The sequence below is a fragment of the Homalodisca vitripennis genome, chromosome 7 (assembly GCF_021130785.1).
Source record: "Homalodisca vitripennis isolate AUS2020 chromosome 7, UT_GWSS_2.1, whole genome shotgun sequence".
NCBI lineage: Eukaryota > Metazoa > Arthropoda > Insecta > Hemiptera > Cicadellidae > Homalodisca > Homalodisca vitripennis.
The window spans coordinates 135,107,425-135,121,795 of record NC_060213.1 but is presented as its reverse complement, the minus strand read 5'-3'; the positions used below and the strand labels follow the sequence as shown (position 1 = coordinate 135,121,795).

At 29.9% G+C, this 14,371-nt stretch overlaps 1 protein-coding gene across 1 annotated transcript; it reads left to right on the top strand.

Moving 5' to 3' along the window:
* Positions 1-592: 592 nt before the first annotated feature.
* On the top strand, positions 593-13,264 carry LOC124366895 (ras-related protein Ral-a; the record flags this gene model as incomplete). Its single annotated transcript, XM_046823495.1, has 3 exons — positions 593-690; positions 4,979-5,153; positions 9,719-13,264. Coding segments are annotated over 3 exons (390 nt in total), but the record flags the coding sequence as incomplete, so codon positions are not given.
* Between the last annotated feature and the right edge of the window lie 1,107 nt (positions 13,265-14,371).

The window sequence follows — 14,371 nt, the reverse complement described above, 5'->3', positions numbered from 1 at the left end:
TTATTAATTTTTAGTGCATTGCAGTTTTTGCTCTTAATACGTCTAACATGTCTCTTCAAACTCTCATCTTGTGAGCATATTTTATTTTATTTCTATCTTTAAACAGTTTGAAATAATGTCATGAAAAAAGTACATGTACGGTACAACTAAATTCTGGATTAGTTTATTTTTTTATAAAAAAAACTACTCTTTTCAGTTATTACGAAAACCAATTTCCTGTTGTTTTGAAATATATAAAATATTTATAAATTCTTCTGTGGAGTAAGAATTCTTTTTGCAAAGCCAATGAACACTGGCTAGTCTAGGCAAGTGTTATTTGACTGCAAAGACACAACACAAAGTGCATAATATGCCATTTGTAATGATTACATGGCCAAATTGTCTGAACTAGTAGTTTAGACAGTGTTACTTGCCTTTACATTCCTTAGTCCATTCCTGGAATGAACCTTACATTTCATGACCAAGAATTACCTCTCGAAATATACCTCGATATATATTTGAAGGAAAAAATTAGGAACTGCCCAACAAAATTACTGATAATTCTAAAATGTCTTTTCTATGAATTGTTATTGACTTTAAATAATATTGACTTTGTTTCCACAGGGATAACTACTTCCGCAGCGGGGAGGGATTCCTGTGTGTGTTCTCCATCACGGAGGATGAGAGCTTCCAAGCGACACAAGAGTTTAGGTCAGTATGTCAACCCTTTCACTGCGGCAAAAAACATAGCGAAGATTGATGTGAAACAATTTTGAAACATTCTGTGTAGTTTTTCACAATGGCTCCAGTCGTTGGAACCTCTCTGATCGTAGCCTGTCCATAGAAGGTGCTAAGAAAAGTCTTCAGTGGGTTATTTTGCTTTGGACAACTCTTGTAAGAATGGTAAAAGCAAGGGTTGCTTATAGACTTCTTAAGATGTATTTTGGTATATTCATTCATTTTTATTTAAATCTTTGATTATGCTTCTACTGATGTCACCTTTTTGACATTTGAGTATCAATACACAGTTATGTAACATTTTTTTTTTTTTAATTCTACCAAGTTGAGGTTGTACATTCCTCCAATGAAATTTTTGTGGAGAATCAAGTTTAAAGACAGTTTGATTTTAAGAAAAATAAAAATTTACCTATTTTTCTGAAGAGGGAATGGCTTGTAGCTCATAGCACTGTGTTTTGTGTTCCCATCATCACTGTCAATTTCCTAAGGTTTCAAAAAATGTTACCTTGACTCTTCTTCAGGTGTAAAAACGTACATGATAAAAAAAGTGGTGGTTAATAAAACAATGTTATATCTCACATTAAAAAATGTTTCATTAACCCTCGAACTAACAATCGATATTATAATGTCAGTCTAAATCATTTTACAAGTGGCAGTTGGCATTATAGTGTCGATCTTACACACACGTTTTGATAGTTCATAGTACATAAATCAACATATCATAGGTATGGTTTATAATGTCGGTTTGTAGCTTGTTATAGCTTTGTTTTAGGCTATACACTATGCTAAATTTTGGTATATTTTTGAAATATTAAGGGTAAAAACTATATCTTTTAAAAATTGTATCCGTAGTTACAAATTCAGGTACGTTCAACCATAAAAAAATTTAGAAAATTGGTTATTAATTAATTTATTGTGTCGTAATGCATAATTGCTATGAATTTTGGTATATTTTGGAAACATTTACCTAATGTAAGAATTAGATTTTTTGTAAATTTTTGAAAATATGCGTATCGTATCCATAGTAACAAATTTAGCCTTTTGTATTCTATTTGTGGTTTTTCACAATATATATATATATATATATATATATATATATATATATATACTAGCTGTTTCCCGCGGCTTCGCATGCTTTTCGTAAGTTTTGCCCGCGTATGAGCATTTCTGGTTGAAGTAAATTATATTTCCAACCCCGATGTAGATTTTACCTTGATGTCACGATCAAGAAAATATGTCAAAAATGTATTGTACATGCATAATGTATTTTATTACAAAGTGGTCTACCACTCAACCTTTAAGTTCAACCAAAAATTTAGTTTAGACAATTATACATCATAACTTAGCGCCTTCAAATAGTGTTTCACTGTTTAATATACGTATCTATCTCGTAATTGCAGGTTATAATGTGCAGGCGCTTTGAAAACTTTTCTTCATTTTATTCGTTTATATTCACGACATAAGCGAATAATTCAGATAATAACTATCCTATCTTCTAAGTTAGACTAAATTACGGATACATGTGAAATTTGATTGAAATTGGTTCAGTCGTTTTGGAGTTTATTGGCAACATACATCGTGACTCAAGATTTTTATATATATAAGATATATATATTTTACTGGATACTATTATATATTTTCTGAAACTAGATAAAATAAGGAATAAATTGGCTATCTCAGATTCTAATATTATCAAACTTTACCAGGAGCAATACACCCAGTTAAAAAAAATTGTTGTAGTGTAGTAATTTTTTAAAGGTTCATGCATAATGTTTTTATACCATAATAATATCCACATTTTCCTGAAAAAGTAATGCATTACACATGAAGGTTTATAATAAAAATGTATTTTTACAAAATGTTTAAAGTAAGGGTACAAATCATTAAAAAAACCGCCTGCCATCTGTGGAAAAGATGACTGCCAGTTCAAGGATTAAATTTTCGAGTCATATTTTTTCATGTAATAATGATGTAACATATAAAGATGGCATCCAAAATCATGTTATACTTTCTAATCATCCATCACCAAATAATTACCTTTAAACAAAGGGTATCAGTGTCAATCAAGTTGCGGTCTATAATACCAAAGTAACGTTTTATCATCAAATTTTCTTGCATGTGCTTCTGTCACATCCAGTGGGTCAAAAAACTTCCAGCCCAATTTTGCTGACACTTAGATTACTCAATAATCCAACCAAAATAGTTTTGCTTTCTACTTTTTCTTTGGAAAATCTACAAATATGTGAGCCTCTGTCCTAATCCCCTGAGATGTTTTCGGAGAGGTTCAAAGCTTGTTAACCATTCATTAGTAGTCTCAATATTTCCTTAAGTGATGTCAAAGTCATTAAATTGCTATTGGATTAATATAAAACCGTTTTCACCTTGATATTGATTAATATAATTTGTTAGGATTATATTTATTTCATGAATAAAATAAAAAAAATGGAATTCCAGTCTTGGAAAAAATGTCATCAGTTCCAATCAACAAGAGTTTCCGGACATCTTCGATGAACTTTTTGGATATTCTGGCATAATTTTTCAGCAAGTAAAAATTTAGATTCGCAAGTTGCCTCATTTCCTGCAACGAATGTGTTAAAAGAATTTTCTGCCCAAATCGCTCATTTTTGGTTTTGCACCCATTTTTAAATGTTAATACTTAAGTTTTCTCTCATATAACATATCATTTAAAAAAACTATGTAATTTAACTACTTTTGGCTACCTTAAGAGGAAAAACGTCTTCATGGTACCATCCAATGTTTTAAAGTGTTCAAAAACACTCAAGTAAGATTAAACATTAAAAAAAAAAAAAAAAAAAAAAAAAAAAAAAAAAAAAAAACATGATAGATGTCCGATCCAAATCTTATTCTCCATCTTTTCATGCAAAATAATTTACAACATAGCTGCTGTTAGTACATTTAATTTTGAAAAGTAATTGTTACGTAGGACTCAGTGTCCACCATTTAAAAAAAAAATGACTGCAACTACTAATGTTAAATCAAATACACAGTTTATCTGTGTGGTTTCACAGAGTTTTTGATAAAGATGATAAGAAATCATGGTTTCCTTAATTTTACAACACTGATTAATATATCAGAGCAGCTAGATACTGTAGTATGGTGCTGTTGAGAATTTTGATAAGATGAAATCATTAATTTATTTCTTAACTTGCAATACCAACATGACAACTTTATGTATTTCAAGGTGAACATTGAATGCAAGGCTAACGTAATCAAATTGTTAAGTAATGCAATTTTTTTTATCCTTTATCTGTCTGTTTTTCCTGTTCTTGCAGGCCTATTTTGGCTGGTTTGTAAAGGTCTTTTTAAATTGCATCCAGACATGTTGTTTTTTACTAAATAATATACTTGTTGTATATGATATTTTATAGTATCAAATAAATAATTTTGTTTTGTGAAGGAACTACAATTTTACTGTAGAAAGAAACATTAACAATTATATTGTTATTTTTATAAAACTTTTTGTATAGTTGCAACTTTTGGATCCCTAGTTTCTACCAAAACATTTGTTTAGCATAAATGAAAATTGCCAAATAATGGCAATTGAAATATAAGTATGAAATTGTAGAATATATATATATTTAATATGCTAGACTACAATTTCTAAAAATAATATGAATTTAAAATAAACACAAAACCTTTTTATTTGCAAATTGAGTTTTACATATTATCCCAACATATTTTAAAAAGTATTGCAGATGTATTTTTTATTGGATAAGTAATATATTTGATTGTACCTTGTATTAAAATAATTTAGAATGAAAAATATATAAGTTTACTATAATCTTTCAGTTTTTTATCAGTTCTGTTTTACATTTTGTTTTCCCAGGATTTTGCAAGGTGTTTAATTTATTCTAGTATGTGTTCATTTATTGAAGGAGATTTGGAAGTGTGTAAGCTATATATTAAAAATGAAGATATCTTGTAAAACTGTCACCATAAATAAGACAAACTGTTTAACAATGACTTATGGGATCATAGTCAAGTTCGTTTCAATACACTCAGTTCTTACGAAAAGTACATACTAATAAGGGGATGAAAATTTAAAACTCATCCTGTAAATTGAGTTTTTTTAATGAATCAAAAATGTATTGTATTGGAAAATCTGGAGTTATAATGGTTTTCAAGTTGTGGGAGGGGGAAAGCATCATGACAATAAGTTCCTAGTTGCCCTCCATGGATAAATCCGAGATGAAGAGGTTCATCTGAGGCTGACACTAAAAGAAAGTTATATTTGTTCCAGAGAACAAATTCTGCGTGTGAAGAATGATGAGAACATACCGTTTTTACTCGTTGGCAACAAGGGCGACCTGGATGAGAAACGCAAGGTGGCACTGGCGGAAGCTCACGCAAGAGCGCAGGAATGGGGTGTTCCGTACGTTGAGACTTCAGCTAAGACCAGAGACAACGTGGACAAGGTGTGCTACTGTCATTTTCAGAGAATAACATTTTTATATATGTATTATATCTACAACAGTCGATGGCAATAGAGGGGCTTAAAATTAAATCATGTAAGCATACAAGCAGTATGATAACAGTAATGTACCATCAAGTGGAAATACTGTTTGAATTAAACTGTTAAACACAAACTTTTCATGTTCCTGGGGCATTGATGAGTTAGGGACATGATGCTGACTACCATCCTGGTTTTTGTGATATTTTTTAACACTTTCTTTTGGCTTAAATCTCTTCATTCTAGACCACCCTTTGGGTGGATTACTTTTATTCCTCTCCAAAATGTAGTTGCTATAAGTAAATTATTTCATTTCTGTTTATCTGACTTGGTAATACGTTTTCTCTGTAGGATTATTGCATTCTTAAGGCTTCTGAAAAATTCTGACAGGGTATCCTCCATTTTTGAACAGTTGGCTAGTGCGGTCGACCCTGGTTTATTTAAATTACTAGTATTCGCCAAATCGTAGCACTAGACTAGTAACTAGCCTGCGAAATTTGCAATTAGTGTACATGCAATTTTATGTAAACATAGTGAAATTGATAATTTTGCCAAAAATACTTCATCTTATGTAAAATGCATTACATTTAATTTAAAGTATTGTTGTTCAATAGATAAATATACAAGTTAATTAAATTATTACTAATTAAAAAAAGTGATAAAAGTAAATGTAATAAAAACAATTTATAAAATTCCCACAGAAAAAAAAAATTATGCATGTACTTCTTGAGAGCAAAAAATATCTCTTTAAATCTATCTAAAAAGGTGACAGTACCAATCTGGTAGGGATTATAGCTTGAATTTTTACTGATACATGATTATTAGATGAGGTAATATTTTAAAATTTGTCTAGAGATCAGCACTGTTTAAATTCAGACAAACTTTTACCACATACCAGCCATAACAGAGGTGAATTGACTGATAATCTAATTAAAGGTTGATTCCAGAGTATAGAATAGAGGAATTTGTACTAGAGAGATATTATTTACAGTATTAGTTTCACTTTGTTCAATGAAAATATATGGTTTGAAGGATTTGAATTGCTTGAAAAAAAAACTTATTGAAACATTTTTTTGAGATTTAGATTTTCTAAGGTAAATGACTCCACAAAGAATTATAGTAAAAACGAAAGGTTCTAAAAGAAACATTTGCATAAACTTTCCTTATAAATTTTTACAGTATGATTTTGTCTGCATTGATTTTTGTTTTTTTTTTTTTAGGATGAATACCAATTACCTTGGTTTTGAGTTTTTTTTATAGTAAAACTTTGTGTGAGGTGAATGGAATGTGAATTCTTCATTGAGACGAAATTAGAACATCACATGGTTCTTTCACGCACTTGACCTCAATGAGAGATGAGTGTAATGGACGAATGAGACGTGACCTTGTTACTAGATTAGAGCAATTTTTTCTGGAAGCAACACTAGTTTATTATAGGTCAACAACTAAAATTAACCTAGAGAGTTCTGAGAAATTTTCTATTGTGTCAGAACCAATATGGTTCCTATCGGAAATGTAAAATAGGGAAATGCTTTTCTTTTTGAACTAAAATAATAAAAACAATTTTTGGTCCATTATAGGCTGAGTGTCAGCAAAGCTTATCACTCGAGGAGCTGAAAATTGTTGATTTGTTTGTCTGTCAGCACGATCATGAACTTTTCTATATAGGCAACATCGAGTTTGATCATTTGGCTGAGGGTTAGTGAATTTTTTTATGTTGGTAACCATGGTGGCAATGAAAAAATTGCAGAATAAACAAACATGTAAACAAACTGAGTACAATTATGCAATTTGTATGAAGCTTACTTGAAATTTTGCGTGCAATTTCAGCAAAGCCTGTTATGTGACATGTGATGTGGTATACTTCTACCTTGCATCATTGCATCATCATTCCATAATTACCAGTTAGTTCTGAGCTAGAACTTTGGGTTACTAAGTTTAACCTTGGCACTGCAGCCATGCTAAATATCTTGGATGGGGTCTGGTTTTTGTGTTGCAAGACTTTTTTCAAATGACCTGTACAAAATACTAAACCTGTTTAATATATATATATATATATATATATATATATATATATATATATATATATATATATATATATATATATATATAATAGCAAATAATGTTTTTCTCATAAAACGTAGTACAGTATAAGAACCAGTTACTATAATTTTAAAATGTTACGTTTTACTATATGTTGTCATAAAAAGAATGAGAACTAGGAACTTTTTTACCATGATTGTAACTTAGACCACTTTTTAACAAAACAAAACCTTGTAAGAAAATTCCAATTAGCCGAAATGTGTAGAATATTATAAAAAAATACATTATAATTAGAAATTTAATTATAATTTCTGCAATATGTTTTGTAAAAAAGGCATTAGTTACAAATTGTTGTATTTTTTGTATATACTTTAGTGAGTGTAAATATTCCAAATTAAATTATTTTTATATTGTAAAAAGTATACCCTGCTAAAAAACAACAATATATATAGATAAAGCTATAAAGTTTTTAGAGGCAAAAAAGAAGATAAAAATACCATGGAAACACAAATTTTTAGTGAAAAACCAGAACACAAAATACAAATTAAGCCCTATACTGAATTTTTAATTGTTATTGAAAATATATTCCACATTTAAAACTAATTAGGTCATGGAAAATAAATAGAAAATAAAAGTATTTGGACTAAATAAATTAAATATAATTTAATATGTAACAGGGTGCCCGTTGACATATTTTCACAAAAAATATTGCATACAGTTTTTTTTTTTGTAAAAATATTTTAAAAACATTTGTTTTATAGCATATTTTGTTAGAACACATGTCTATGAATAAGCCTAAACATAGCCTTTTTGAAAGATAGTAAGCAGTTAATAACTCATAAAATAAAATAATTATTTACAAATAATATTTCATCGAAAGTATTAGAAAATATACGAATAGGCACGTAGGCCTATTTGGTATCCATAAATATTTATAGTAAAAAGAATTCTTATCAAGACGTAAAAAATGGACATGTAGAATAGCCTAGGTTGGAGCTTTGCTATTCTACCAAAAATAATTGTAAAAAGGCATAAAATATAATCCAAAATACAAGAACCAGTGAAACAAATCATAATAAAATTATGTTTTATCTAAAGAAATTTAGTAAACAAAATTCCATTGTGAGAGAGATAGGGCTAGAGCCCACAGATAAAAATACATTTTGGTGTCCCATAGTAAAAATATGGGACACCAATGGGAGATTCCTGTACCGGGAAGGTCTCTCAATTCGGGACCTACCATGTTGTGGCTTCACTCCACTTTTAGACAGTTAAGTTGGAGTTGTGGAGGAAGAGGTTCTCCTACTTTGGTCCTAAATTGTTTATCAGTCTTCCAGACCACTTTAAACAACTCGTTGATAAATGTTTTATAAATAGAATTAAGGGTTTTGTGAATGATCAGATTATAGTTGCCAATGGCGCAGTGTAGTGGGTACGGCGGTTATCGCAAGATAACCAGATCAAGCAACGCCGAGCGTGGCTGCTGCTTGGACAGGTGACCGCTGAGCGATCCTGTCCTTGCAAGCGGCCCGCCTGCCCGGCCATTGGTGGTGGTTCGGAAGTCACCTTTAAGCCGTTGGTCCCCAGGTTAAGTGTTAGAGAGGGCTTCTTAGCCCTAACTTCGCCTGGTAAAATAAGACATTCTTTACTTTTTTTTTACTTTTTTTTAGTTAGTACCAAATTGAATTAATGATAAGAAGATTAGTTGAAACCATTATTTCTTGATTTAGTTTGTTGTGATTTTCAGTTTATGTTTGTGTAGTTTTAAATCTTATTTTATATTGTACTAGCTGTTTCCCGCGCCTTCGCACGCTTTACGTAAGCCTTGACCATGTATTTGCACTTCTGGTTCAAGTGCATTATATTTCTAACACCGATGTAGAGTTTGCCTTGTTGTCACGATCAAGAAAATCTGTGTATGCTTATTATATAGCCATATACAAGTACATGTATTTTATTATAAAGCGGTCTAACAGTCAAACTTTAAGTTCAACCATATATTTATCATAAAGACAAACATAATATATTCTAACTTAGTGCCTTCAAATAGTCTTTGGCAAATTAATATACGTAACTGTCTCGTAATTGCAGCTTATAATGTGCAGGCGCTTTGAAAACTTTTATATTTTGCAGCGCCACCTCGTGGTGAGTTTTATAAATGAGTATAGCATATAAACCTTCTCCGTCGAAAAGTACATATACATTCAAATTTTCATAATGATCGGTGAAATAGTGTACGATTCCATAAAGGACAAACACACAAACATTCATTTTTATATATATAGATTTATTTACCTAAGTTATTGTGTAAACTGAGAAACACTCGGAAATAAAAGGTATGTTAATAATTTATTATTTGTAACTGTTCTTAATCCCGGGACAGTTAATGAAACTTAAGGATTATAAATATTATAGAATCACAAGTATAGTGTCAATAAACAAATTGTTTGTGAGGATTTGTAGTAAATGTTTTTGCTCGTGTTGCAGGTATTTTTTGACCTGATGCGGGAAATTCGATCGAGAAAAGTGGAAGACAATAAGACGAGCAACGGAAGGGGAAAGGACAAGGGCAAACGGAAGAAATTAAAGTGCACAATCTTGTAAAACGGACACATCACAAGTGGGGCACCACGCCCTTCCGTCTGTATTTTCTGTTGGAACTTATGTTTATTGGTTTGATTGTGAACAGTTAAGCACTGTCATACGGTTGACGAACATGTGCCTGTTTTTTTACAGCTGTTTGTTGTTTAGACTCAGTATGCGTTAGGTGAATTCTCGTTCACAAGGCAGTAGTGAGATGTCTTTTTTGTCCAGAAGTATAGTATCGAACTTGTTGTCATTTTCGTTTTTACGTATTTGTTTAACTGTTTTAAGGTGTTTCTAAAATGTATTGTGCTCTGTAAATTAATTACGTAGTGTAAGAAGAATAACATGAAATTTCTGAATACTGACTAACTTATAAAAACGTTGTACATTTATTTTTTAATATACTATAATCACAATTTGTGCATTGTTAACAAATACACACAATCATTTTGTGGTCTGAGTAGTAATTGTTTTTAATTGTGTTTATTTAACAACTCATTTTAATGATGGAAAGATCATTTTGTGTGTATTAAGTTAATTGTTTAACTTAAATTAACATTGTCTAGATTTATTAAAATCAGTTTTAGAACTATTTTCTGGAAATTGTAGTGATTCAGAGAGACATAGTTTTAATTAGTTTATTATTCAATGTAATTGTAATATTTAGAAAATAAGTTTTTAACCCTTTTTGTACCACACTTTCTGCTACATGGTCAAACCCTTTTTGCTACATAGATGTCAAGAACTCGGACTTACGTATAAATGCATCAGTTCAGCTCTGAATACAATTTATCACCAACCTATATACTACTATTTAGTGTGAAATTAAAATTGTAACCTTTTTGTGTGAATATTGTAATAACCATAATCAATCAACTAATGTTTGATAACCAGAAACTAATAAGTTTTTAGAAGTCCACTGATGAAGTGTCATAAATTGCCAAATTACGATAATTGGAAAGAAATGTTATAAAATAATACTTCATATTTATTACTTGGTGATATTACAGGATTGTTCCAAGTCCTGAATTTTAGGCATGCCATGGATTGCTCTCTAACACTTTTAATGGTGTCTTTGTCAATCATATCATAGCACGAACCTTCTACCATTTTTGTTTAACTCTTGTAGGACACGATGAAAAATTGCTTACCCTTATTTTTCATAGTACTATAAAAATTGCCCACCTTTAAACCATGTATTTTTAAGGGTTATTAAAACTCATTATGTATTTTATTAATGTTTGTAACAACAATATAGTAATGATATAATGTTATAAAATGCTTTTAAACATCATAGATGTTACATATCCATTAAGATTAAATACTATTTTTAATAAATTTATTTATTTTTACTTTCAGAGCACAAAAATGACTAAATCAAAAGAAAATGTCTGTGGAAGGCAGCCTATTATGGTAGTTATTAGTCAAAAATATATTACTGAATCTTTATAAAATAATGCACTGTCAAGTGGGATATTGCCGAAATATTAATTCAGTAACAACAGCTTATAACAAAAACAGTATAAGAAAACAAAGAAGACATGTTTAAAAATATTACGTCAAATAATTACTTCTATAAACTAATTATTTATTTTTAAAAAACACACGTAAAAATGTTATATTTTTAATTTTATGTCACTAGAAGGGAGTAAAAACTTTAGCGACAATAAATTGTTGACTTTTTTTCAATAATTCCATCGATGGCAGAAAATGCTAGTTTGTCCTTAAATGATTTTAAATTGAAGTGTATTGATACAGAATCTAAGCATTTACTATATATGTTAATGTGCGATTAATTTTCAACATTTTAAAATCTAATGTTGGTCAAATGAAGTAGAAAAGATACTTAGGAGTATAAAGGTGGATATTTCAAGTATGTATTGTAAAATTTTGTAAATGTTCTATTTATCAGTTACAGATATGTATGTACTTTTCATGGTTCTAAAGTATTAATTGAACAGTATACTCCTCTGCCTTGTGAACATTGTATAAAAATTTGTACAATCACTTTAAAATATTTATTATTTTTACCTATATATCATACTGTAGTATTATTTTATTTATCTTTATCGCAGCTGTATTTCAAACCTTCATTTTCCATTCCTTGATAGCTGGTAATTTTTAAATCGAAATGCTTTCGTCGGTTCCTTTTTTAGTCATATATCTTATACATACTATTTTAACTTCTATCTACGTATCACACTTCTAAACTCTAGTTTGAGCTTTCTTGTGTCTGAAATTTAAATCTATAGGAATGAATTAATAACTAATTATAAATATATAATGTAAGTATATAATGGCATGTGTTCAAGTTTTTAGTCACAGATTAGCACACACAGAGTGTCCATTTCGTCTGTCTATTTTTGTTTGAGATGATTTATTTGTAAACATCCAAAATTTTGTTGTACATAAAATAATCTAAGACTTGAAAATTTGCTTTTGTTAGTTAAAAAAAATTTCAAATAAAAAATATTAACATGACCTTTTAATCAGTTTAGTTATTAACTCAATTATCTGCCTAAGAAGTATAACAAAAGTATGTTTTTTTTCTGTAATTGTGAATAAGAAATATATTTAAACATATTTTTAATTTAACGGAAGTAGAATTTTATCTTACAGGAGTTTATCTTAATTAGTCCTATAAATTAATTTGTTCTACAACGTAATAACGTTTTAAAATATTAATAGGCAGTAGCCTATTTCTTTAAAAATATAGGCTACTTAAAAATAATCCAAATGCCTTTGAATATTTAGGCAATCGTATACTTACAGAGTATTAGATTAATTTTGATATACAGATTATTACTTTGGCACATAAATCTAATGTTATAGCCATGGGTTATAAAGCGCTGAGGTAGAATTTTCATATGAAAAATATTTCTTCATACAATAAAGCAAACATACTTTGTTCTTTTGTTCAAGATACTTAAAGTTGTTTGCACTTGTACAATTACTTACACAAAAAACTGGTACATAGTATCAGTATCGGATTATTTATTGTACAATTCCGTTTTCATTTCATTTTTAAATGGTCTTTTCGAACAGTACCGAGTCAATTTTTTTATTGGGACTGACCTGGAGATAAGCTTCAATTTTTCGTATCTTGAACTTTTAGTGAAATACTCAACAAAAATTGGCTGTGACAGACTTTACTAATGAAAACCAAATTTCTATCGCTTTAAGTTAACTTTTAAGAATTGCATTTCTCCCTTAGACTTAAGCTATGCTTTGCCATTGTGTGAAAGTCGGTTGAACGCTGTCGAATGATTTCCGATATAGTCTAGAGAATTTTGTAAAGAATGATTAGTTTTAGTGGGTCCCAAGGTAAGAGTTATTTATTATAAACCTTAGGCTTTATATGACAATGTATGCCAGAAGCGTTAATCCATGTTTTTTAAAATAAAACAATATGTAAATATTTAAAATACATATGTTAATTGCGTTGAAGTTCTTATTTCCTTTTTGAAAATAACCTAATTTACTGTAAAAATGTAAGTTTGTATTATAATTCTCCGTTTTTTATGTATTTTCTCAGTGTACATACATTAATCTAGATAATAGCTGAGGTTAAATCTTAATACTAAAGGGGACAGATTACAAAATGATATTGTTTTATTGTATTAAGGATTCAATAATTTTTTGGAACAAAAGCTGTATATAGATTATGGTGTTGTTTTAAATAGGTATGCGTATTTGTTTAGTCCTTCATGTTTGTGCTTTTTAACCATTTGTGCCCCAAAGGTAAATTGAGCTAACGTTACTAAACCTTTGTTTCACTCCATATGTGGAATCAGCCTCACACGCTTTATTAATATCATATTTCTGCTCAATGTGTTCCTTCCATGGTTTGAACGATCCATGAATGCTATATTTATTTTTCTTTCTGTATGAAATTGGCTTTTTGCGTAATATACATTGTTATGAGTGAATGTTGAGTTAAGTTCCAGTTTACCTTCCTCTCAGAGCAGCATCTGGGATCTGACGCCTGTTACAGATTTGACTCCTGAAATCTGGAGTCGTGTTCATCTGAAGAGATCCAAAAAAAGTGGCGATAAGTATCAGTGTTAGATCTCAGATGCTGCACTGAGAGGAAGGTGAAATGGAACTTCACTCAAAATTCACATTAAATCTACCCTTCCCACCATCGCAATAGGTAGTATTTTCTAAAACTGTTCCCATATGTGTTGTGTTTTTCTCTTGAAAAAAGGAAGCTTGTGCTTTTTTATGTTAAAATCATTTCTATGTCTTGTATTATAAGGAAGTATTTCAGAGAGCACACTAAATTTGTGTAGATTTTTTATATTTTTTTAAAAAGATAAGTAAAATATACAGGGTGTAACAAACTTCTGTGGGTGACAGTACTTATAATTTTATACAAGAAATTACATATAAACCTAGGTTGAAAAATGTCTCGTTTAGCCACTAGTCGCCATGACTGTTGTGTTTAAAACATACAACACACAAGAGTCACAGTTTCATATGCATACTCTATGGAAAGACACTACTACTGTTTAAAGACTTGAGCAGGTTGTTCATAACTAGGTTTCAAAGAAG